Source organism: Falco peregrinus, chromosome 3 (assembly GCF_023634155.1).
Source record: "Falco peregrinus isolate bFalPer1 chromosome 3, bFalPer1.pri, whole genome shotgun sequence".
In the NCBI taxonomy this organism is placed as follows: domain Eukaryota; kingdom Metazoa; phylum Chordata; class Aves; order Falconiformes; family Falconidae; genus Falco; species Falco peregrinus.
Genome location: NC_073723.1, coordinates 81181652 through 81208084, shown reverse-complemented (window position 1 = coordinate 81208084; position 26433 = coordinate 81181652). Strand labels below are relative to the sequence as shown.

At 40.4% G+C, this 26433-nt stretch overlaps 3 protein-coding genes across 7 annotated transcripts in view; 1 reads left to right on the top strand and 2 right to left on the bottom strand.

The window, feature by feature from the left end:
- Positions 1–3930, bottom strand: part of DDC (dopa decarboxylase) — a 77234-nt gene extending 73304 nt beyond the window's left edge. Inside the window, exon 1 of the mRNA XM_027783838.2 lies at positions 3750–3930. The gene's annotated coding sequence lies outside the window, so the exon portion shown is untranslated. The remainder of the gene's footprint in view (positions 1–3749) is intronic.
- LOC114011572 (uncharacterized) lies at positions 3411–11066 on the top strand. The gene is made up of 5 exons (XM_027783829.2): positions 3411–3426; positions 4005–4154; positions 6525–6680; positions 7195–7324; positions 7513–11066. The coding sequence occupies exons 1-5, from the start codon at positions 3411–3413 to the stop codon at positions 7715–7717; spliced, it is 657 nt and encodes a 218-aa protein (XP_027639630.1). The 3' UTR covers positions 7718–11066.
- The window catches only part of GRB10 (growth factor receptor bound protein 10), a 149735-nt gene continuing 132301 nt past the window's right edge, over positions 9000–26433 (bottom strand). For 4 of the 5 annotated variants that reach the window (XM_055798305.1, XM_055798302.1, XM_055798304.1 and 1 more), the window contains exons 8-17: positions 26167–26241; positions 22941–23078; positions 22214–22324; positions 21204–21302; positions 18102–18179; positions 17323–17439; positions 16369–16435; positions 15245–15332; positions 12964–13057; positions 9000–12174 (exon numbers count right to left, since the gene is read on the bottom strand). In XM_055798305.1, coding sequence (XP_055654280.1) covers positions 12028–12174; positions 12964–13057; positions 15245–15332; positions 16369–16435; positions 17323–17439; positions 18102–18179; positions 21204–21302; positions 22214–22324; positions 22941–23078; positions 26167–26241 — 1014 coding nt within the window. In that variant the 3' untranslated portion in view covers positions 9000–12027. Of the gene's footprint in view, positions 12175–12963; positions 13058–15244; positions 15333–16365; positions 16436–16954; positions 17099–17322; positions 17440–18101; positions 18180–21203; positions 21303–22213; positions 22325–22940; positions 23079–26166; positions 26242–26433 lie in introns of those variants that run through there. The other variant, XR_008746241.1, reaches the window with a different exon arrangement.

The following is a 26433-nucleotide window of genomic DNA, read 5'->3' as shown; positions in this document are numbered from 1 at the left end:
TGTATAAGGATATCAAACATACCAAGAGCAATTTAAAACTGCTGGAAGGCACATGTATTTCTTCAGGGAAAACTGTCCAAGCATTTTAAAACTGCACAAAGAAATGTGCTAATCAGAGTGAGATACAAAGAAAAAGGTCTCAGCAAGATAATGCACCCACAGGATGCCATTAAAGAAAAGTCACCTCCTCCTAAATCCTTTGCATTCGTTCTCTCTCCCTCCCTTTAAAGGAACAGTACGGAAAGGGACAATATAAGCCCCACTGAAAGATCGGTTCCTTTATGGTACTGTCTGAGATGAAAAGGATGCCAGCCATCTCCCCAGCATGCCAGCATTTCAGCAGCCTTCAGCCTGTCCCATGTATGTGGAAATGTATATTCACCTTGAAATTCATATATCTGTTTTTACGAATAGCTGGATTGTTTCTCATTTTCTGAGCTCAGATTGTTTTTTAAAAGCAGAAAGCACCATATGTACTATTTCTGTAATTTCCCATCTTGCTTTTTTACATGGCTAAGTAGTCATAGTAATGATGCTTGTTTCTTATAATTTCATGTTAACTGTACCTGCACTTTCATCTGTCAAAGAAAATCTAAAAACTGTGAGTTTTTTTCATTTAAATGAAACAGTTTGTCAACAGTACAACTGAGCGCAAATGAGGGCAACACATGGGGAAGTGTTATAAGCAACTTAACAGCATTACTGACACTGAATTTATAGCCTTTTTAAACAATACGATTCAGTGCCTTTTTTTCACCCTAGGATCCCTTTTCCATCGGTTTTTGCTTGTTCCTTTAAATCCTGTCCACCAAGCAGGAAGAGATTATTCCCTTCCTTTTTGTAGCATCCCTCTAGGCATTTTAAGATGCTACTGTATCTCTTGAACTCCGAAGTACATGACAGTATGGCTAACACCAGTGCTTGACGTTACCCTAGCAATCAGACAATAGATGGTACTTGATATGTAAGAAAAAGCATTTTCTGAAGCATAAGGAATGTCACAAACCCAAGTTTGGCAAGACTGGCTTGAAACTCTGAAATGCTAATAATAACCCTCACTTAGGGTTATTATACGTATTCCAGCTTCTACTGGAATGCAGAATTACCGCTACTATGGTTTTCAGTGTCTCCAGAAGAGTCCCATGTCCTCTCTACTTGTACCCTTTCCAGTGATTGAAACCTTTGAACCTTATCTTTGTTCAAGCTATTTCAAAAACTTCCTAACCTCTCTGCTTTATATCCAGTCTTGCAAAGACAGGCTGTATGTCACAGACTGGGAGATACATCCTCTATAGAGACTGTTTGATAGGTTACACAGCACCGGAGTCACATCTTTATGTTCCTATATCCAGTCTTACAGCATGAGATGGAGAATCAATCAAAAAAAATATCACGTGCTGCCATTAATCCTCAAAAGAGTTGTCATCTTCTTAGAGACAGAATCTTTCTAATTGCCATTGAAACCTCGAAGAATAAAATAAGAAATAAAGTCATACATCTGACATAATACAAGAATAACAATATTAAACTGCATTTGACTCCCTATAAACCATCCGATTCCTTTCAAAACACACAAGCAAGAAGGGTAAGACTAAAATCTATTACACCTTCACAAAGCTGAGCAAACTTTCCCTGAATGTTAAAAACAAACATGCCTTTCAAAAGCAAGAGGGAAACAGTGGTATAGTATTATTCAGTAGTAAACTGTAAGGGCAAACTTTTACATGTACAATGCTCCTGCCAGCTGTCTGACAAAGAAACTAATACTAAAATCCCAATCTGTCCTTGAAATAATGACGATCTACCATAAGATCTCTTCTGCCATTTATTTATGTTTGTGAATAGATAGACATACAACCTGCACAGGATCAAGGAAGAAGGTGAAAAATGTACAAAACCCCCCAGTTGCTGCATTCAAAACATTTTCTACAAGAAAGATTTCTTTCCCAAGAGATAAAACATGCAAACAGCTTGAGCATTGGTTAGATGGGGAGACACTATTTGGAGGAACACTGAATAACAAGACTGTGATTAGCACACTCTGGAAGTAAGTTGAGTTTGTTGGATGGGTTAGACTAATTTTTTCACTTACAAATGATGGTATTACAAAATACTGCTGGCTGTACATTTTTGCTGATTATGCAATATATTATCTGTGGTTGAATAAAAAAATGATGCCTCAGAAGAATGAAGCAACCACCTTTTGATGTATAATGGAAGGAGCAGAGTAAGAAACATATACTAAAGAGTGAAGCAACAAAGAAATTTCTCAGCGATGTTTATCAACTGACCATACCAAGAAACTTGCTGACAACTTCAAACAACCTTTAGCAATTTTCCTTCCATTACAGAGTAACAACTCTTCACCTCAAATGCCATTACCCATCCCCTCACCTACTTGTCTTGGTTGTGCACATTCCCCATGAAAGAAGCCAGCTGATTGGCAAAAGGGGAAGGCAAAATACATCTCGTTTTCTGCACTTTCACAAGATTAATGTGCCAGCTTGAAGCCACCTTTGAAAACTGTTCTGTCTCCTTACTCTCCAACATGCAGTATCAGCAACCCCTTTTATTAACAGAGCTTCTATGTTATCTTCTAAATAAATAATCAGATAAAACTTCCACCTAGCCCAGTCCTGCTGTTTCACTCTCTGACTTCACAGTATGGGACAGATAGGAGAGATGACGGTCTCTGTTTCACCAGTTTTACCTCACTATGTGTGCAGATAGGACATAGCTGTACAATTAAAAATCCACAGTCCAACCTCCTTGTTTCAGTAAATCCCCTGTTCCTGCAACAGACATTCCAGTTTCCTCTCTTTGCTTTTAGTCTGTGTTACTGATGGGGGATATACACTATGAATGTCAGACTTACAGGATTATGTTCCCCTAAGTGTCACTCTCCTGAGGAAACCTTTCAATACGCATCACAGTTATATTGGAAACTTGTTTTTCATCACCCTCTCATTAGGATATCTATTCTTCTCCCCCCCCCCCCCCCCCTTTATTTACCATTGACATAAATGCTAAATCTATGTGACGTAAATGGTAAATGGTAAAAATTGTCATTTTATTCCCCTTTCCTTTCCCAACTGTATCTCTATGAACAGTAGTTTCAATTTAATAATCTTGCTCTCTGAACCCCACCAGTGTTGAAATAATTTTTGCTGTTCTGCATTTAGCCACACATAAAATTGTCATGTCAATGTATGGAGATTGCTCCAGTCCCTGTGCCATAAACAGGACCTCTACAAGAGGACAAGCCCAGCATGACACATTTACAATGAAACCAAGCTACAGGAACAGGAGAATTAAATATTCAAACAAATATGAACTTTTTTTCCGACCAAATTTGAAAAGGTTAATAAAATTTCTTTGTTAGCTGGGATTCAGCTCCAATATTGTGCAGTATGCCGTCATTCAGAGGTACTGCCATCCCTCCAAACCACTCCACTGTACCCGCAGTGCCTTCAAGTCAAGTTTTAGAAGCAGCTGAGAAGACACTCTCTTAAAGATATTGTGAATTGCGAAGTTTTGATTTTAAAATACTACAGGAACTGTGGAGTATTTCAACAAAATTGGCTTAAGCACATGTCAATTAAAACAGAATTACATTTAGCATATTATACTGCATTTGTAAATGCTCACTAGCTTAATACTTAACAAATTATGTGGACTTGCCAGATAGGATTATCTGGTGAAAGTACAGAGGCAGGTTCACTTTCAGACATTAGTGAGTTTATCCTTACCTGTTTATTTTATTCCTTTTCCACATACTTTGGATACAAGTATTTTCTGTAGTTCCCTTATATTCTCCCGTCCTGCGAGCGAGAAATCACCAGAAGCAACTAAGGAATTTTAATCACAAGAAATTTCTACGGCTTTTCAAGTGACTATCTGGTCTTCATTGCTACTGTGCTTGTCCTGTACTTTTTCATTAACCATTAACCACGTGTAGCACTCCGTTCATCAGCTTTGTCAGTCATTCTTTCTTTCTCAACAAGGGGAAGAAAGAAAACTTGTGAACTTGTTCAGCGGCAATTCACAGGCATTGGGGACGGGAGCCACAGAGCCTCGAGTGAAAATACACCAGGTGCCAACGAGGGCTGGAGTAGGGAGAGGCAGCCGCTCCAGCAGATCCTGCCACTGCCGAGGTGAAGCCAGGGAATTACACTGATGAAAATGTCTATGCATCTGCAATGTGTGGCAGTTCACGCTGGAAAGTAAGGGGGACAATAACGGCCACAGCAAAACCAGACCCGCCAGGGCAGCCGCAGCCCTCGGCGCACCCAGGGGCCTGGCTGGCAGCAGCTCGCGGGGCTGGCTACCTCAGGGCCCGGCTACCTCAGGGGCTGGGGGAGGCTGGCTGCTACCCCGGCACTGCCGAGAGGTGAAACCTTCACGCCGACAACTCGGAGGCATGCTGCCCTTGGCGGGTGACGGGCGGGCCGGGCACCCCGATGCCTTCGGGGCCGGCCTCACCTCAGGCGGCACCGCCAGCAGTGTGCCGCCATTTGCAGCAAGTGCCCCTCAGGAGGCTGGCGAACACCCGAGCTTCACACAGAACTGTTTTAATTGCTGTTTTGTAGGACACAAGGTCCAGGCTGCAGCCGCCCTCGGCTGCCGCCATAAACCAAAGCAAATGCAGCGAAAAAAAACCCCTCGCCCGTTAGGGCCGGACCGCGAGAGCCCACCAGCGGGGCTCCATGGCGGGCTCACCCGCGGCCGCCCTCTGCCGGCCTGGCCGGGCCGCCGGAGGCCGTGCGGGGAGGGACGGGGGCGGCGCGGCCCGCCCTGCCTGCAGCTCTCCGGGGTGCGAAACCGCCTGCCCTCAGCTGCGGAATGAGGCGAAGTCCAGGCTGTGTTTCGATTGGCCGGCACTGATGTTACAGGCATATTTATCTCTTTATTTACTTATTTTTCCTTTCGGAAGGCTGATTTTTTGTTTGTCCTGACTCACTCGAGGATTTAAACCCGTCAGAAGCGGAGAGTGGGAATTAGCTAAGAGGGCTTTCATCATCGCAAGGTCCCGTCTGTGGGGGCTGTCCTTCCACAGGGTGCGTTCGGAGCCCCTCACAGGGCAGCAGCTGCCTGGCTGGCTCCAGCACCCAGCCGCCCTTTGGTGTGTGCTGCTGGAGGCCGTTCGGCAGCAGGCGCCTCGGAGAAGCAGCCGTGGTGAGCGCCCGCGTTTGCTCTTCCCATTCTCTCCCTGCCTGACCAGCAGTGGTGGCTGGGCAGAGCCTGGCAGGCCGCCCTGGTGCCCCTCGGGCCTGCTGTGCGGTGCCAGCACAGGCCTCTCCTGCGTGCTGCACCGCAGCTTTCACTGAGGAAAAGCACGGTGCTTCAGCCCTTGTATGGCCCTTTCCGTTCCTCAGCTCCTGCACAGGGGGAGGAAAAGTTGCATTTTACCTGGGAGAAGCCTTCACAGGACGCCCCTGTGCACCGCTGAACAAAAAAGCCTGGAGATACGCACACTTAGGCACAACTTCTAGGATGCCTGCTCCTGACTTGCAGACGAGCAGTACCTATTCCCAGTTGAGTGCTCATTTTAGAGGATGAGGCATGAGCTTGGCTCAATCCCTGTTATTCATCACCCTGTTTGGGGGCTGAATGAAGCCAGACACTACCCTTGTGCAGCTTCAGAGCCCTAACAGGCTCTGGTCTGCTGTAGCAGCTGAACCCGGCAGCCCCTGCACCCTCAGCAAACCCTCCTGGCAGCAGGCTGCAGGGGCAGGGGGGACAGCTGCCACGGGCCCTGGAGGCACTGCCTTCTGCGGTGGTAGGGAGCAAATTCAATGCTTATGTGGCCGTTTCTCTTAAGGGCAGCATTAATTCAGTCAAAGCAAGTCTGCAGTTGACAGTAACACAGGCTTTCTTGGTCTTCCCTCAGCTATTAGTACTACTTCCAGTTGTTTGTGTGTCAGCGGGCTCTCATGTGGATACATGTCCCACACTGGATCAAAAATATCTCTTGCCCTTGTCTAACACTTAGTAGTGGATGTGTAGGGAAGAAAGAGTACAAATACAGGCTGTCAGGAAATTATTCTTCCCCTAAAGACTGCTCCTGGCACTTGGTGACATGTGGCCCATGGATTTCAGAGTGAAAGATGGTATTTTTGTAGTTAACGTCCATCAGCTGAGTTTTCTCTATCATGATGTTTAAGCCCTTTGTGAACCCACGTGAACATTTGCCACCTGCTGCATTTTGTGGTGGAGAACATTCAAGCTTACATGAGCAGTCTATGAAGAAGTATTTCTGGTTATCCTGAACCGAGCCCCTGCACGCTTCAGGTAATGCTCTGTGACTTTTGTATTAGCAGAGACTGTAACTGAAGGTTTTCTGTTCTACTCAACTGCCTTTGGTTTTCTGTTAAGTCTGTTACACTACCTTCAGTCTCTGCTTTTTAGCTGGCTGAACTTTCTTACTGTATTTGATTATTCCTCTGACCATCCTGATTGCTCTTCCCTGTATCTCTTCCATTTCTACTGCATCCTAAGAGCCTCCTTTCCTGCTCCTGTCCTAGGAGTTCCTGCTCCCTTATCCTTTCAAGGACAGCAGCTTCTAGGATTGTTTGTGAAAGTGTGCATACAAGCAAGAGGATCCAAGACCTTCTCAGGCACATTCTTTTCTCTGAAGCACTCAGTTTTCTCAAGCAGGACAAGTGCTCGTTTCGGCAATTGTGAGTATTTTGAGCCAAGCTGTGTAAACTTTTGTCCTTGTTTAGCCAGATATTTTCACAAACCACATAGTCCTTAGTGAAAAACCAAATTAATTCTTCTACTCACTAGTTCTATAATTATCAGTTTGTTTTCTTCTATGACTAGCTGTGTTATGGGGTAATTTTTCAAGAAGCTCTAATCCTCACAGCTCACCTCATTTCTGTATTTGCTTTTGTCTTTGGACCCAATTCTGAAAGTACTACAGTAACCTGAAAACTAAGAGTTGGTAAGAGTCACACAGCGCACATTAGTATCTTGCAGGAATTCTGCAGCAAAAAAAGTATTATGGAAGTAATCAAATACTGAAAAGGTCTAACTAAATTAAAGTATTTAAAAATAGCGTATGCCTAGCCTTCTTTGTGAGGCAACAAAACTATACATTTTCAGTACTCAGCTTGGCCATTTGCTTTAACCATTGTCATCATTGTTGGCAGAACCGTACATCCTTTTACCTTCCTTTTCTCTTGATGGCAGTTGGACAGACTGTTTTGGAGGATGGGTTGGTTGTAGACGACCCCAGTTCTATAGCTGTTTCTCTGCTTGATGACCCAAAACGCCAATTCCTTACACCTCTACAGAATGTGTTTCAAAAGGCAAATAAAATGTAAGTCTTTACACAGAAGCACATTCACAGCTCTGAGGGAAGAGGAGGGAAAACTGATTTTAAGGGACTGGTGAGCAGCACTTTGGCATCACACCACCATCTTCTCTGTGTTCCTAGTCACACCCAAACCATCACTTGGACAATACTGCCCAAGAGTAATTCTTTTCTCCACTTCATTTCCCTCCCAGCCTAGCTTTTCTGAACTCTCTGAAGAGGTTTACTCTGACTGCGGCTGAGCTGACCTTCAGAGCCCATAAACTCAGGCTGCACTTTGACTCAGATCTGTCAGCTGTATTGATAATTTCATCTCCCTGTTCCCCTTCGTTGCCCCAGGATCTTGCAGCCAACAGATGGAAAACACCTCATTACAGCAAAGTATACAAACCTGGGTAACCAACAAGCGTGGTAAGACCCTGTTAATCACAGTTCAGTGTCTTGTGATGAACCAATCTTTCTTGCTAAAACATCTGCTAGTATCTGTGTAAAATGATGAGCAATTAGAGCAGAATGTCTTTGGGCTAAGAGCTTGCAATGTGAGTGTTACACAAACTAATTTATTCTGAAGTCTCAGATGTGACTAATTGCAATATCTAATGAAAATCATCTCTTGGACATAGTTGTGGTTATATTAGGTTTTCGAATACCAATTAAATTGCTCCAAGTTGAGGAAGGAAGATGTAAGATTTAGGATGCAGAAGCAACCCAAATTAAAGCAATGTGGATGTTTCAAAGGAAGATACCTCTTTTCTCTGTCTGCTGATACTGCTACTGAAGTTTCCAAGACGTTAGACAAACAATGCCTGAGACACAAAGCAATATACAAGCAGGAGATTAACAACCCAAATTAAAGCATCACTAAAACAGCAATAACATAAAGCCAAAGTCATCTGAAATTCAACTTACTTGAAAGGAAGTGGCTCATCTGGTGATGCATTTCTCATCTGGTTTTGCAGGTACAGGCTGAAGCAGCGATTTGGTGTTAAAATAAATCTAACTTTAGCACTCTGTGTATCAGGATAAAAGTGCTGCAGCCACATGCTGTAAAACACTAGTCTGACACAGATCTACTCATAGGTTCAAATGCATTTTAGCTGTTTTGCCAGCTGAACTTCATGCTGGAAGGCTTCACATGGGATCAGACACCTGATTATATCTGTTGTCCTGCAACTAATGTAAAAGCAGCACAAACCTATCAGGCAATTAAATCAAATCTGTACCACATAGCTGTTTCTGAGACAGACTGCTTTTGTATTGGTGATGTTTTGATAGCACAGGTACCTGCTGTTAATGTTTAGGGCCAGACTTTATTGGTATCATTTTGCACTTGCCACAGTTGTGGGCGGTTTGGACAAATATGCCAACAGGCTTACCTGCCACTGAACAGGCTTACCATCACCATTTTACTGTGGTGCCTTTTTTTTTTCATGCCATCTTCTTGTTTGCCTGTTCCAAATGTAGTAAATACAACATTACAATAAAGTAATGTGGGGTTTTGGGGTTGGTTTGCTTGTTTTTTACGGGTTTGTACTGAATTATAGAATAAATCTTGGGGATTCTGTTTTCCTCTTAACTCTTCTTAAAGGCTGTTTAATATATCCCACCCCAAATAACCCAGAATTAAAGCAAGAGATGCATGGTGTACCAATATATCCAAAAGACGACATTCATTCCAATGTAAAATGAATAGCATTGTATTAACGTTTATTTCTAATTACAAGAAACAGAATATCAGTCCCTTATTTGTACAAAAATACCTGAAAGATTACAATTAGGTTCACAAGCCAAAAAGCTATTTACAGTATGAAGCAAAGCATATTGAATAAAGGTTTTGTCTCTTAAGTTAATACCTTTTGCATTCCCTGAAACTTTAAACTTTATTCCATTTTACAGTCACTAAATCTTGCATTGTGACAATATAATTTACGATAAGCAAGTCTTGCCACTGGAAAGGTGCATTGATTGGTCAAACTGTCAGGTATTTAGTGCAGAAAAGATAAGACAAAACATCTAAACTGAGGCACGTGTTTCTTCAAGATTAATTAACAAATAAAAAGTTTTTTGTACTTTAACACCTATCGTAACATAACTTAACTAGTAACCTCATTACCAAAATGGTTTGGCATTTTCCTTCTCAACATATTCAAGATTGCTACATGAAGTATTTATTTAGAAAATAAAATCACAGGCAAAAAGATAAAAATTCAACAGGCTCCAAAACAACCCTGAGCATCCCCTTTACATTCATGTCATTTAAATACAAAAATAAGAGTCAAATGTCCTTCAGTCCTTGGTATTCTGAGCTGGCAGCCAGCTGAATCTGTTGGAAAACTAAGGTGGTATTGACTGTTTTCCAGCAGAAAGAAGACAAAGCAGTGATCTGCTTAAGTAAGATTGTTGCCACTTTGAAGGTGGTCACTTTCTCAAAACAGCTCACTTTAGCTGGGAAAAGTACAAAATACTAAGTCAACCATCTACATACAAAAATCATGATTCATAGTCAAACTTTTATTCTCAATTTAAATAAGATGCAAGGTTTTTTTTTTTATAAATATGAAACACTGCAAATACTATCTGCCTACTGGGAAAAATGCATGGTTGTCACTAAGCTATGTAAACAGAAAAACTTAAAACTACAGTATAAATGGTCTTATTAAACTGGTAATGTAGTCAATACAAGTATCTTTTTTCTCCTAATAGGGGCCAAATAGAAGCATGCAAAGTGAAGTCAGACTTAAGTTAGCTTAATTTCAAGGTTTTAAAATACATTGTCTAGAAAGCAGGAACACTCATTTCACTATGTACAATTAAAAAACAAAACAAAACAAAAAAGGCTTCTACTAAAAACAAAATCAAGTTTCTTCATTTTTAATATCTAGACATTAAATGGAAAAAAAATACTAAATGTGTTCTGTAAACTAAAATACAGTGTTTCTATACCATTGACATAGTTATAAGCTGATATGGACGACTCAGGCAGGTTATGGTTTGTCTTAAGCTATTCTCAACACTACATGAAGACCTAAAGGTATAGGATTGGTTTTCCTTCTTTACCCTTTCAGATGGCTAGAATTTTCAAACCCAGTGGCAAATATTAGTAAGGATGAACTAGCCTGCGTAAATCATTTACCATCTTAAGAACGCTCCGTTCTGCACTACACTCTGCAAGTTCCCAGGGTGGAATACTTCTCGCTGTGGCTAACTGCATGAAGTACTGGGAAGTCAACTCCGTAACAGCTCCTGCACCGACTGTGCTGCTGGAAGAATGATACTTGCAACTGGAGGATCTTGGTGGGACTTGTCTAACTTTAATACTGATTCATCATCAGAAAGAGTTACTGTGTAAACATTAAATAACTGACTTAAACATTAACAATAAAGTAATTCTGATGACAAACCAGCACTGGAGCAGGACACATCCTTGTCTGCCATAGGTACTGGCGTGCTTTAGCATATATGACACAGGGATCACCAGTTACCTCGATGGATGGCATTGCCAGCAGCTAGCTCACAATGAAATGTGTTTCCATTCCCAGAATGTTCTTTCTCACTGTGTAAACTTTCATGGCCCAACAGAAAGCAGCAGGGGTACAGTTCTTTTTATGCCCTATTCCCCAGGAGAGCTTGGTGTCACTGTAGCTTTACTATATGGAAAGAGCTCTTTGAAACAGTCTGCAAATTCAAGGAGCTATAAAGCTAAAAACACTGGTTTTTCGTTTGTGGGTTGTTTTTTTTTGTTTTTGTTTTTAAAATTATTTATTTTACTATTATTTTGTCATACTAAGACTACCCGCAGAAGAATCTTCTCACAAAAACCGGTGGTTTCAAATACAAGTGTAGTCATTCAGTCCTATTCTATTTAGTAACAGTAAGTTTCCTCAGGAAAACAGTCAAAAGGCTGTAAAAAACAAACCACCACTCCAATAATAAAAATTTGTGCATAGAATCTAATACAGTCTTTGCATGACTGGATGCCACTAATATGCCATCAACATACTACAGCCATAATGCTACAAGTCAACAGTTTTAGGAGTACGTATATGGTGGTATGTTCTTTTAGAATTGTATCCTCATTTCTTCTTCAAAGACATCTGCAGATCATCGAACCTCAGGTCTCCAGAGAAGTTTTGAGACACACGCTCGCACACACACACACACTTCTTGATTTTCTTCTAGATCCTTTTAGGCTGAAGCATTCCATACATTTTAGGGTGCAGATTAATACCCAACTCCTGCATGAATTTTAAAAGCCACATCAGCTCCTAATATAGGCTGCATACAATATCCGAAACAAAGTAGGAGTGCAAAAAAAGTGATCAATACAAAAAGTAAACACACTAGTCTTAATTGTCAAGATTATTCCAGGGCAAGAGTTCTTTTCAGAGATTTCTCTTCACACTTGTTTCTGTTAAGTGGCCCAGCCAAGATAGTTTCCAGTTTTGTTTCAAATTTACTCATTGTTTTACATACCCTCCCCCCATTTTTGGGATGCTGGGACACTCAGCAGCAATCACTCTTAGGTGTTAGACAAACCAGCAATCTTGGTCTGTTGGCACCTGTCGAATCCATCCCTTTCAGAGTCCCAAGGTGCATAATATTTTTATTTATTTTTACCAACTTACAAATCTGCCAATTCCCCAGTGTCAACGTTCTCTTACAATTACTCTCCTAGCAAATCCAGTCTTCAGTGAGAGTCGGATTTGAGGTCATAAGGCCACTCGGATGCAGTGGTGTTTGAGTTTGCAGGGCAAGACTCCTTTGTTTAGTTGATAGAATTCAACAAGCTGGATTAGATCACTGAATTTGGTGTTCCCATCATCCAGGCTGAAAAATATCTGTCCATCATCTTCACACTGGGGAAACAAAACATCCTTTTCAAATTAGACTGCACATGAAGAGATGCAAGTGTGGCAAAACATAGAAGAGTACCAGCGTGTGACTTAAGATAAATGATGGGCACTGCCCAAACAGCCTAGTGCCCAAAGATCTTCATGAAACCACGCACAGCCCTAGAAAAATACCATGTTAACCCAACATTCCTTTATGAAAGTGAAAGCTCATGGGCAGAGTAATTGAAAGTTGTAGACACAGCACCGGTCTTCATGACATAAAACAAAAATGCCCCAAATATATCTGTTAGCTAGTTGTAAAATTGGCAGGCAAAGCAATGGAAAAGAGGGTTTGGACCAATAAAGAGGTCTGCACGATCTTAAATTTCTAATGCTCTTTTTGATCAAGACAGAAATCAAATAGGTTCTCGACATTTCAGTGTAACGCTATTTTAAGCTCCATGTTATTGGATAACCTCCAGAATAAAGCTTTTTAAAGTTTCCCTGTTATTCTACATTTGCCTAAGTGATAGGGAGACAACTGCTGCTGTTGTTGCTGTGAATCCCAGAGAACAAGTTCTGTGCATTACTTCTATGCCTAAGTGACTTACACTGGTTTTCCAGGCAATGTTAACAAAGAATTTTAATCAGGCATTTGACAATTCTAAAGAATACTTGCTAATACACTTGCTAATGGAAACATCCCTGTTAATGACATCAGTAATTAGTAAGAGGTCTCTTCAGATGCTGGCAAAGCTTTAGGATTTAAAATTTCTTTTTTTTGTGACCAGTATCAAAAAATAATCTTCTTACCGGCAAGATTTGAAAATGCTTTATTTTCTGATGATGGCACAGCGTAAGTACAAATGCCTTTGGATTGCTTTGGCTGTCCCGGAGAAGAAATAGTCTAGGAGAGAACATTTTTAAGTACACATTGAATACCACAATCCGTTTCTTCATAAATAATCAGAGCTATTCAGTCATTTTGTGCTATCGCCAAACTCTTATTTAGTCTCATTAACAGGTGGTTCCATAACTGGCAATTCACTTTCAGTTTTTATGCCATGGCTATGCAACACTAATAGATGAAGAAATAAGAAGGAAAAGACGTATGACGGTAGTTCTTCACCTGTGAATGTATGCATCAGGATTTTTTTAAGGGTGTCTCTAACGGATCCCTCCATTACTGATAGGTAATTTCATGAGGAAAATGTTCTTATTGAACTCCAAAGCAAATCTGGATTTCTGTAGATGGGTAATACATGAGGATCTGTTCCCACTCTCCAGTATCTTACATCAGTTTACAGAAATCCAGTGTTGGCAAAATTAAATTTCAGTTAAATGGCTGCAATTGCCCCAAACCAGCTCAATACTTTCTTCAAACAACTTACCAGTTAAGTAGCATCCACATCATCAAGATGGGGAAAACACACTGATTTTTCCTCTATAACAGTCACAGTACTTTTCCCTTGAGCATCATTGGAAAAGAATATACTTTTAGGAGTATAGCTAGCAACATCATATGCTATGTAACTGTCACTTTAAAGTTGACGCACAAAACTGAAGTCCTAACTCAAATGGTTACACACATACTTGGAAGAGGAGAAGAAAATCTCATTGGAAATGTTTCCTCCTCTTGACATTTATGAACTAAGGAAGGAGAACCTCTCCATGACACAGCAAACAAGAATATACCTTTGGCATAAGGCTCACAGTGCTAATCACTAGTGGATTTGTGAGATGGCCAAGCACAGTACTGGGGCAGGCCTCAAGCCCTCTTAATTGCTAACCACTACGCCAGGAACACACTCTTCCAAGGCTGAGTTGCAAGAACTGCTCGTAGTCTTATGAACCCAAAAGAACTTACTCCAGCTCCTCAGAACTGATTGAGAAATGTCACTACCGCAAAAATGCACCATCATAACCAGAGTCAGTCCAATACTCAGAGACAGGCATGTCTTGCCACCACCGGAAACCATGCATGGTATTTCAACATTCTTTTTAGTCCTAGCAAAACCAGATGTGTGGAAAAGGGACCAAAGACTTTAGACATTCAGATCCATCTCAGCGAGAAAGACCTTAACTGCCGTGTGGTTACTGCTGTTCATGCAGTTATCTCTAAATTATCTTTCATCCCATTTCAGATAATGCACGGTATCATAAGCTGGTGGCACAAAGAAAGCTCAGCACAACTGATCCTGCTCACTCAACTTCTGGCAAGCAACAGGGTGTCCACACAGACAGATGCATCCTCAACAGTATTTTCCAGAAACAGTCAAATGATAGCAGTATCAGCTGCACATACACATTGCTGAACAACTTACATGACTCGTTGAGAAGACTGTTAACTTTCTACTTTCTTTTGTTCAAGAACACACAGAGCAGGAAAACACAAGCAAGACTTTTCTGTCCTGAAAACCACGATCCTTAGATGTCAGAGCACATCCGTAACATGGTTATTTTGCCACTGCTGACTGACCTTGCTACAGCCAAACCAACCAATCTTCACCTTCCACAGTAAGTAAACTCACTAGGCACAAATTTAACAATGTCTCAAAGGCATTAACACATTTATGAAAAGCCCGAGAAGGACAGGCCACTGGATTCCTAAGGCAACAGAAGTCAAAAAAGCCTAGAGATTGTAAAGATCTGCAGTGTGAGAGAAGCAGAAACCCAGCAAGTCAGCAGTGCTCCTTTGCTTTCTCAGCCTCTCTTCTCTGTTTGACCTGCTAAGCTAAACCCCCAAAGCCTTAGTCCAGCAAAAAACCCAAAACGATAAAAACCCCATGCTTGATGAATATGTACAAGCACTAGCCATTTCTATTTCTCTAATGTATAACTAACTACCTCTGTTGGAAAAAGAAAAAAGTTTAAGTGTGTTCTTAACATTTTATTTTTCAAATTAAGAGTTAAACCCCACTCCTACAAACACATACCCTGACTTTTTGAAATCCAGGCAGGCTATAATGGGACTACTCAAGAATCGGGTTACTCAGAAGTGTTCAGGAACCTGTAAACCCTTGGAGCAGCAATTCTGCTCTTGTCTGTAACGCTTATCATCAGATCATAAATAGTAAGCAACAGGAATACTTACCCATCTACAAGCCCTTGCTGCTTAATAATCCTGTGAGATTCTTCTCTAGAGATTCTGCCGTGAAACCAGTGCTGTGTCCTATGAATAACTGAAGGCGAGAGTGAAAATAGGGAAAGAGAGGATGGTTAAAAACAGTGAAATATGCAACATTTTTTTCCACACACTAATTATTTAAACATTTTAAAAGTGGGTATAGTTTTGTTACAGAATATCAAATATCTTTCATGAATCAATATAAGAAATGAAACAATATGAAAAACAGGACCAGCTGTTGCATCTAGCTAATATACCAAGTAGACAGGCAATACCTCCATGTATTTTCTGATTTGCAGATATACAATTAGGTTAACAAGAGAAATCTCTTATAGTACTGCCTTTTCATAGCTTTTTGAAAATGTTGGGACTAAACCGTTCTTGGAATACAATGTATATGCTAACGAGTCAGAACCAAGTCCCTTTAACTCTCAAATAATGAAAAGCACTTTAGCTTGTACTTTCAAGGGTGGAGTTACCCCCAAATATTTTTACTTATTGTTTTACTGTTTTTCAAATGGTGTTTTTAAATTCTGTTCAACAGAATAAAAACAGAAACAGGGAATAGTTGTGTTTCCTCTAAGTAGTCCAGGATATGAATACGCAATTTCCTATTATTTTAATAAACTTAAAATCTCAAAGAGATGTTCAGGACTCACAGGCATCCATATTTTACATTATTCAGTTGTTATGGAATGAATGCTATTTTAAAGACTTTTAGGAGATTTTTTTTTTTTTTTTAAGTCCTTAAAGATTAACAGATCACTCACTGAGTTTCCTCATCTAAAATGAAAAAAAATACTTCTGGATTGTTTTCAATGGATACATTTATGGAGTCTGGTTTTATAAAATCTGAGTTTCAATAGATTAATACTGAAGAAAAGTTTGAGCATGTCGTCAAAGGAAAAGAAGTTTCTACTATGTCTGTATGGGCAAGCATGTGAATGACACAGAAGCTGCTAATAAACATAAACATTGTATTTAACATTGAGGCATTAATACTACACGACTGCACTCTGTCTCTATGAAACATAACTTTTATTTACCCACAGAGGCCTCTGATACTATGCTTACAAACCAGCAGAATTTACCTGTACTCAGTGTGGAAGGATGGAGTGGACTTTGGCTACCCAAGATGTTCATTCTTGTGCTACGTTTCTACAGAGAAAATGAATTACCGTTAAATCCACACTAAGGCCTCAACAGAAGAGAATCAGTGCACATGCAATACAGATTTAATTTACAGGAAACTGGGGGCTGGGCAAGTTTAATGCAAGGATGAGAAAAAGAAATGCAACTTTGAAGGGGGCTAATCTACAAGCAGCAGCTCATTTCAGTTGGCCACAAGCCAGATGTTAATGATGAAAGCTCAGTATCTAAAAAAAAAAAAAAAAGTAAAAAAAAAAAGTAAAAAAAAAGAAAAAAAATGACAGAAAAAAGAAAAGTCTGATATGTTTCTGCTCAGGCAAAACACCAGGCACTCAGTAAATCAAGCAGTATTTCCCTCCCGTACATAAAGCACCAGCTAATGCTTCAGTAATGACTCCTAGTCCCTAAGAGACGAGCATGTGGGAAAACTTGTACTGCAGCTGTCTGTCCACAAGACACTATAAACAAGTTACATCAGTTTTCATTGCAAGAGGTCCTGCCTCTTGTATATTCTGCAATTAAACTTACTGGGAGCAAGCCATTAGTCAGAGCCCCAGCCTCTTCCATGTGGGGAAGCATTTAATTTGACATATTCCTCCTCAGAGACTGGTTTTGCAAACTGGCAGTAAAGTTCTGGTGGGTCTGCTTTCCCCCTCAACTTTCCTCTGGACACTAGGGGGACAGAGAAGCAGTGGTAGAAGGTTGTTGTGAATGTGACAGTTTTGCTAAAGATGGATATTGACTTTCAGATCTGCATGCTTGCAGTGTGATTGCTTCAGGTCGGAGCTAAGCTATACTGTGACCAGCACTGCACTAACATCATAGCACACTCTGTGTTTTGGCTCTCAACAGACACTTACTAATTACAAAAATAGAAAAGAAGAGAAGATAGCTACCCTCCAAGCATGTCCTTCTTCCAAGGCAGCACTCTGTGCTTCAGCAGGATTTTCAATAACTCTTCCTATTTGCCCCGAAAAATCCATTGCTACTAGTGAGTTTTCAGATACACTTCTCTGAAAAGGAATTTTCACTTGTTTCAAAAAACGGAAAGAAAAAACCAGCTTGAGAGTTTAATTTCAAAATGTTTTGGTTTTAGAAAACTGTCCAAAGTTATCCTTCAACAGCACAGAAAATACAGCTCTTTTTTCCCCCCTTCCAAAAGATTCACAGACACAAAAATAGATGGCTTTACTTTTTAGACCTTAGGGGAGGGAGAGGATTCAAAGGCTGAGAATAAAATCTTGTATTGCTCAGGTTGCCCACTTGCCCTATTACTACACTCCAGTCATTTTCAGGGCCAGTTGGGATCCAAATATAGGATCTTCACTTTTAGATAGCTAACATTCAGCTCTTGGCCCAACATATTTTAGGAAATTTACGTGTTAGTTTTGCCAGACCTAAGCTGGCTTCTGCAGAGACAGCCAGATGTCTCTGTACTGTACATCTCAAAGTGCCTGACGTATCCAAGATTTTTCAATCATGTGGATCATGTAAGCCTAAGATAATGGAGAGCCAACCATGTAAACTGTACTCATGTGAAACATGAACTTGACATTGATTTGCTACACAATGCTGAATTTATGTTTCTTAGCATAAATTTTTCCACTTTTAAAATGCAAAAGCAAACATATCTTTTCCAACATCATACATTAATGAGGTAAAGTTCATTACTTACTACTGGTGTGGAAAAGTGTGGAAGCATGGCTTTTCTCTGCTGGGGAATTCTGTAATTCTGATACAGTAGCATTCCATACTGCCAACAGAAATGCAAGGCCGTTATTCAAATATATACCCTAGGAAAAAAACTGTAGTAATTTCATAATACCATTTACAGTGGAGCAAAGTGCCACCAGCTTATTATTTTCATGATCAGAAGCTGTCCCAAAGCAATTTGCATTGAGTAATAGTGATTGGCAGGTGGCAATCAAGCAGTATATATGCACAGGTTTTATTTAAAAAGCAACACTTTTACAAGCCTGAGTGAAATACACAAGTACTTTCTGTCACTCTCAACTACCACCACGTTTTCCTTGTAGAATACGAGCTTTCACTCGCGGTCAGAACACAATTAACTCCCCCTCTTTTTACCCTCTAGTAATGTGAACCTAAAAAAAAAATCTGCTTAAGACATTCAAACTCAGTTTTCACAATGATAAAGAATAAGAACCTTTCTAATACACTAGCTCTTTTAATAAATTTCAGCAGGAAGTAACACTTCTGGTACTTTTCTCATCCTTACAAAAATAAGGTGATTGAATTCCAGTCATGCTCCTTGTTGAACATGATAAATTTTAGCAACACTAGTAGCTAGGATGGTAGGAAAACACCTACTCAGTGCCTTCCCTAGAGGCACAGTGCTGAAGTATAGCAACACTGGTTACTGAATGTTCTATTTGAAACGGTATATATAATTTTGTAAACAGGGTAATATAGGAATATGGAAAGCTAAATCAGTAGGTAAATAAAAAAGAGGCTCACGGCCACAGCCCAGGGGCACAGCCTTAATTTTCCCTGACTATACACTTTCAATCACCTTTCAGTATTCTTTAAAAACAATCCCTTTTCTTCCCCTAGTGTTAACTGCCTAAGGGTGAATGTTACATGCCAGTATACAGAAATCACTGCCATGCAGTACTGTTCCTGCCACAGGTTGCACTGCGAAGAAAGATTCCTCTGAACGGTCACAGCAAGATGCATGTCTGCATATTTGATAAGAACAGCTAATTCTGTACAGTGTAAAGGCTTTTCCTTGCCATTCAGAAACATTAGCGCCTCGACCAGTGTAACTGATTTCTTCAGAACAAGTGGTATCTTCAAGGCACAATTCACTACAATTACCTGATCCTCTGTTTGAGCACTTTCCCCACAATGCAAAATTCTGTGTAAACAGGGAAAGTAAAGGACAGCTGAGAAGAAACACTTTGACTTGCCTGGGGACTAAGACTCTTTACCATAATTGTTAATGTATCAAGTCAAGTCAAGTAACTGGAGAACAGATTATGATAGTCAACAGGTATCAGCTCCACAGAAATCAAATACGCATCTTGTAACCGGAATTGCTTTTTACATCCTGGCCCATACTACGGCTAGTGCACCTGCTTTTGTAACAGCTTAAATTAGGAACTTCTGTATTGCAACACAGCATCTCTTACAATTAACAAAATAACAAATGAGATAATATTTGGAGAGCATTCAAAGAGATGTACTCTGGTTTGGAAGGTGACCACTTAATGTAGATGGAGAACAGACACTGCGATTTCATACCCGCAGGTCTAGGAGTCTGATTTGCTTTCCCTATGCTTACAGGGTTTTGCATGATGGACAGTCTGCACGGGGAGAGAAACGGGTAATTGTAGCAAACATTTGTCATGTCTTATGTCTTAATGATAAACAAATGAGATAAACTGTTTTGAAAGGGAGGGGAGGAATAAACAACGCTCATGCAGCGATGTGAACCTCTGTGGGTTCTCCTAGTCAATGCCACACATGGACCAGGAAGCCGTAAAACCTCATACTCTTTTTCTGATGCACCCGCTCCCTTTCAGCTCCTTGGACACACGCTGTAGGAATGCATCTTCTTCCACAGGTGAGTGTGAAACACTAGTGGGGAAAAGGGCATTTTGCCAGAGAGGGGTGTGAAGGCTTTGCTGATGCAGGCTGCTACTTAGGCAGGAACGGCGACTCTGTTCATTCAGCACAGCAAGACCAAATGCTCGCAGCACCCTGGGGTTACACGTCCCATTCTGGGCGCAGCCTCACAGGTGGCAAACACCAGCAGGATGCTGGCACACTGATCTCAGTGCCTGGAGAGAACAGCCATGCCCTCACTTCCAAATCTGAAATTATTTGTTTGCTACTGAGAGAGCCAAAGTTGACTGAGTTCAAGGTTCTCCATCCTATTTGGCTGGACATGTATCCAGTAACAAGCATTACAGTACCACTTTGGGCATGCCTCTATTTTTTATCACATTTTGTATATTACACTTTGACACAGGATATTACAGAGGAAGATAATGGCATAGACAGGAGGTGGATTTTCATGGGTAACACATTATCTGTACATATTTATTGTATTATTTCATATATGTGTATATTCCCTTTAATATGAGGGAGGACATAGTAAGGTACAGAGAAGAATACAGTCGTTCTCAAGGCAGCATCTTCAGGAAAGGTTTAGAACCAAACCAAACCAAAACTTCTGCCCATTTCTCTATGAAGATCAGGAAGTTCTCTGATCAAAAGAGCCAACTTTCTCCTCAGTTCCTTCCACCCTGATTTTGTTTGAAAAAAACGGAAGCCTCCTACAATATTATCAAGAAATCTCATTGTGTTCTTTCTCTCAGATATGAGTAACTTTCACTCAGAGATAGGGTTGCTTATTTTTGTTACTTTTTTTAAATAGAACCTTCAGAAGACTTAAAAAAACTATAAAGGCTCTGGATAGCATTCTGTTATATTTAAGATAACCACTTACCATTCTCAATACATTTTCTTTAGCTTATGATAACTTGCAAATACCTTGTTAAGCAGTTTTTTTTATTAATTCACATACCATAAATTTGGCTCCAGAACTATTATACTTGGTTCATATGTGAAAGGAATTGAGCTCAGTCCTGTGCTTAAAAGCTTAGGAGAGACAGGTCTGCCTGGCATTTTGTTCTTAGCCACATTGTTCTGGAGGCAGATGATGTTTAAGAACATACAGATATCTTCTCATGAAGAAAATAACGAATGCAACTTGACTATAGGCATAGCTCTGTTCACATAGATGAAGTACCTTGAGGAGTCGAAATGCAGTCATCCAGCACGTCCTGCTTTGCTCATCTTCAGCACACAACAACCTCAGTTCCTTCGTTTCATTTCTCACTCTGTTGGGCTATAAAGTATTAAAGGAAGTCAGCTACATTCAGTAGAAAACCTGCCACCACTAACTTTGCTGCAGAGTAAAGGCAGGTACAGTATTAGTCTAAGAACTGGCCAGGAAAAGCTCACACCGCCCTGAATTAAAGCTCAGGAGAGGCTGAGAATGCTTTGAAAGAAATAACTTTCTCAGCTGGGTCCAGTAAGACAATGTCAGTGCCTGCTTTGAAATACCCTGCCGTTCTGGCATTTTATAGGAACAAGGTACTTGGGCCATGCTAGAACCAGAATCAAGGCACTTGGGTTGTTTTTGATTTGTTTTGGGTTTTTTTGAATTGTGACAAGTTTTATGAGACCCCATTTTGTTATGAAGAACCTAAGTTTCTGTAACTGAAGGTTACTGAAAGTCTGTGTCCATCAGTTCACCATGTGTCCTGCAGCCGGTGTCTACTCTGAGGCAAACCCATGTTATCTGGCTCTAAATGCAAACCTCTGGTCCACAATAATGGTACAATTAAACCCAGTGAGAGCTTGATCCTTTGTTGCGATATAGTTTTGGTGCTCACTGTCCAGAGAGACTTTGCTATTGAATTACAGTACTTGGAAAAAAATTTTATCTGTGAGGTGAATCAAGGCCGCCTCACAGGCACACCACGCTTCAGCACAGAACTGATCTTGCACAGAAATTTCCCAAGCCAAAGGAGCACCAGATAAAGTGTTAAAAGTGTCACATAAAATGATGGCAAGATTCATAGGACATGCCTGCCAAATGAAAGACGTCCATGAGATCAAGTCCTCGTGACAGAAACGCTTGCAGAGTTTTACATACTAATCCCATTTAGCTGATGGCTGGTAGAGGAAGGGGGTGACGACTCTGAGCTACCAACACCATCTTGCAATTTGGAAGAACTTAATGAGAAGAATTACCTTTATACAAAATCCATACTCCGCAGGTGCATTGTACAACTTCTTGCCTGCTATCAATGAGAAGATATTGCTGTCTTCTAGGTCCGCCAACAACTGCAAATGTCTTGGCTCCTGGGGAAATACCGCGTTTTATTGTAGGTAAGTGTAAAGATTTTGGAAGATCTTGCTGCAAGCTTTGCAGTCTCTCAAGACCAACCTCCGACAGAGGGCAGGGTATCAACACTGTGATCCTCTCTCGGGCAGCCTGAAGTGGGCAGGCATGTCACCTTTTAAGTGTCAGCCTACTAGCAGAAGTTGCTTTATACAAGAAGCTGAGAAAATATTTATTCAAACACATCCCATTAAAAATGGCATAGCCTATTACATTGCTCCAGAGAAACCTGAAAGTTAGATAACATGAAATATTGTTTAAGGTATCGTTTAAACTAAATTCATGAAACATGCTTGGAGAGCATGATTTCTCTTGCTAACCTTGTTAGCACGACTTAGTAGCCACAACGATCTTGCCTGGCTAGTTTGGTTTCATTATGTAACAATGCCATATAGCTATTTTCATGCATTGAGAGCCTAGGGCTTGATTGTCATTTGATCATGGCTTGCTTATCCTTTTCTATGTGATAAAAAAAGCACTATGTGCAGATATTTAAAAACTAGCAAAAAATACCCACTGTAAAAGCAGAAAATGCTTTCACATGCTAGTACTGTGCAACTTCTTTTTTAATCTTACCTTTGAAGTTCCTTTTGTAGAACAATAAAGTCCTGATCTTCTCAAACACACATACAATTTCTTCCATGATTTCCTACCCAGCTCTTTCACATGCAAGAAACCTTGAATTTCAGGGCAGCTACTGGAGTTTAAAAAGTTCTGTTGGAGAGGAAAATGTAAATGAGGATTATGCCCTATGGATGGATCCTAAAATTGTCACTGTATGTGCAGAACAGAAAAGCAAATGGCAAATCACTTCACTGACTTGGGACAGTTTCACATTATGCTTGAACTGGCCTACATATTTAAACTGATCTACAACTAAAATGGATATTCCTGCTCCTCCCTTTATGTCTACCTAGCTAACTCCTGCCACTGCCACTTTCCTGTTCTCTGTGTCAATACTTCAATCTCCAAAAGGCTAACGTTTTCTCTGTATCCCTATCCTTCTTGCACCTGGCCAGAAGGGACACAAAGCAAGCTTATTAATTCTTAAAATAATATATTGTCACAACCATTTTTGCAACTAGTCTAACTTGGAAACATTAGCCAAAACCTGCAATTTTATCCTGAAGTTTTAGAATGGGAACCGCCTGTTTCAGGATTTCCCACACTGAAGTCTTACATAGCACAGGTACCTGTCCCAAGACAAGAGGTATGGCAGAGTATTTAATTCAGAGTGAAACACAGAGCAGTCAAATAAGTGTCAGCAATTATATTAGACTTCAAGATCCAGAAATACTTAAGTTCTTGACATAACTAGAGGGAACACATATGGAATCATTTGATTTGCGATACATCAAAGGAAAGAAGTATTAACAATGGTTAGGGAATTGAAGGATTGCTCACTTTTTACAATGGGCCAGATTTTTAAATGACAGAGGGCTCGCTCAGTAAGTTAACGCTGAACTAATAAACTGAATAATAGGAAGATAAATGCATAAACCTAGTTGGCCTAGAAGCCTCTGCAATTCTTGAAAGTTGTGTTTTGGTGTTATTTGGTGGACAATGCCCACAGGAAACACCACCAAAAATCAGTGTCCTGTGTCAGAATTCTTAGTTGTGTTAAAACCTAATTTTTTTTTCAAGTCTTCCTTCCCCATCTCACCTAACAGTCAATTTTCTTGCTATTTTTGTTACGAATCCACTTCTCAACTGTGAAAGGAAAAGACCAAGAGGAGAACGTACTCTCTCCATCCAGCTAGATAAACCAAAAGTAAACTACAATGCAAGGGTTTTTGCATATCTGAGCCAGGCTGACATTAGGCCAAACAGATCCCGCTGTTTTTCATGCTACTGTTAAAAGACTAAAAATACTAGCTCTTAAGGCAGTATATGGCACTGTGAGATGATAAAACTTAGTATTATTTCCTATTTCATGTGTAATTAAAAACAGCGCACTTGCTCATGTTTGTGGTTGCCACAGATGCAACACACATAATGACTACTAGACCGCAGGAAGCCTACCTTCAAAAAACAGCAACCGTCATTGAAATGATGAAAAACGGTTGTATGTTTTTTAAAAGGAAAGGGGTATTTAATATAAATGCCTTAAGGAAGATTGTTTTTTATGGTTAAACAACAAACCAAGGAGAATGTACCCATCCTCTTTCCTCCACTCTCTCATGCCATTAACCCCTGTGACTTAGTGCTTCTCCAGGATCGTACCTAACTGAGCCTTCCCAGAAGCAAACTCTTGTATCTCACAAGCTTGTAAGGTTTTCCTTCCCCTACTGCTTGAGTTACCCTAGGTTCGAAACTCTTCCATCTTCAAGAACATCCTTCTCTTTTAGGGAGTCCTGCTGGTTGTATTAACAAGCAAACTCAATTCTCCACTTACATGGCAGGAAAAAGGGTCCAAGGTGTGAACACCTCTGTTCCTACCAGTCTGTGGCAATGCCTGTTCGTGAGAGGTTTGGTTCCTGATTGCAGCCTCATTGCATGCTGACTTTCATTTTTAATTCCAGAAATTGGTTTGGTTTCATTTCCCAGCTGAGAGTGGATGTTAACATTTTAAATTCTTCTCAGTGAACCTGGAGCCAGTATTTAATGGATTTTGAAACTGTCACAAGACAAAATGAGTGCACTGGTTCAAAAGTCAGTGCAAACTTGTTTTATTTAAAAGGAGAGTCAGTGCATGTTTGCAAACATGCAAAATGACAGAAATCAAGCTAAAATCAGCTATTTTTATGTAGACTTTCTTGATACATTTGTGCCTTCTGCTTTATAACTGGCCTGTTATTCGTGGTACTGTCTTCCAGGCATCATGGTCTTACTTCTTAATACAGCACTCTTTTAATAAACCGTTTTAATTTGGCCTTGTGAGTTGACTGTCCCCCATTTGAGAAAACAACTAAAGTGAAAAAGACTACAGGGCTCACATGGGAGTTCTTAAATTGAGAGGTTTAAGTGAATGAATTACTGATCAGAGAGGTAGCCCACTCTTCAGCACCACCCTTGGAGGCCAACAAACTGTGCTACCACCACAGTTCCTTCATGAGCAAGCAAGAAACTGTACAGCAACATCAAAACTTCAGTATAAACTCGATGTACGTGCCACTGCCACGCAGATTACATAGCTCTACCAACACATATGCGTAAGGTACACACCCCTGTAATTTAACTTGGAGAGCTTTAAATGGGATTACTTTGCAAATACTACATAGAATTTTCTGTAACTACTTGCACTTACTTCTTAGGGAATTATTTTTCTATATAAAAGAGCAGCTAGTTGGCTGAACCTTGGAGAAGTTTATCCTTACTGTTAATTCTTGCCAGGCACAAACACGGGATGTAAAAAGCAAACGCAAAACCTCTCACCATCTCAAACCCATTTTCTAATGTACACATGCATTTTTACACTTTCTTCTATGCTATGACGTGGAGTATAAAGGAGTGCTTCTGTTTTGCTTTTTATAAGGTATATTTGTTTTTCTAGAAATGTATCTGCTGAGACCATTTTAGGAACATTAGGTGGCCAACCAGGTACCCACAGAGTGAGATGAGTATTAATGGAACAAATATGTATGAACATAGCTATGAATACATTGTGCTTATAACTTACACCTCAGTGCCACTGGGTAAGATCTTTGCCAGGTATTTTCAACATTAGTCCCATATGCTAATTCACTATACTGGTCTTTCTCCAACCAGCTATTTCCAGACCTTTGAATTCTCCCTTCCTTCCTCTCAACCTCTCCCCTTCAGCTCAAAAACCCTTTTTGTCCATACAGATAATGTACAGTACCTGCAAAAGTTGTGACTGTGGGATACTGCCATTTGTTTGCTGGCACCAGGCAACCATTTGCTCTGGAAAGAAATTCTAAACACAAAAAGAGAAGACAATTGCAAGTCACATTATATTTAAGCACTCTTACATTGGGCAAGTGAAATTTTCTTCCAGTAATTAGTTTTTTTAAACTATCACTCTTTAATTAGTTTGGGTACCCCATGACACAGAAAGTAATGCTAGGGCTTTCAAGTGCAGTTGTTGCCTTCCTTCTGCTCATCAGAC

Excerpts from the sequence above, each read along its gene's own strand:
- LOC114011572 (XM_027783829.2), top strand. Across the intron at positions 6,681-7,194 it reads AAGTGCTCGTTTCGGCAATT|TTGGACAGACTGTTTTGGAG; the intron begins GTGAGTATTTTG and ends TCTTGATGGCAG. Across the intron at positions 7,325-7,512 it reads TTTCAAAAGGCAAATAAAAT|CCTAGCTTTTCTGAACTCTC; the intron begins GTAAGTCTTTAC and ends TTTCCCTCCCAG.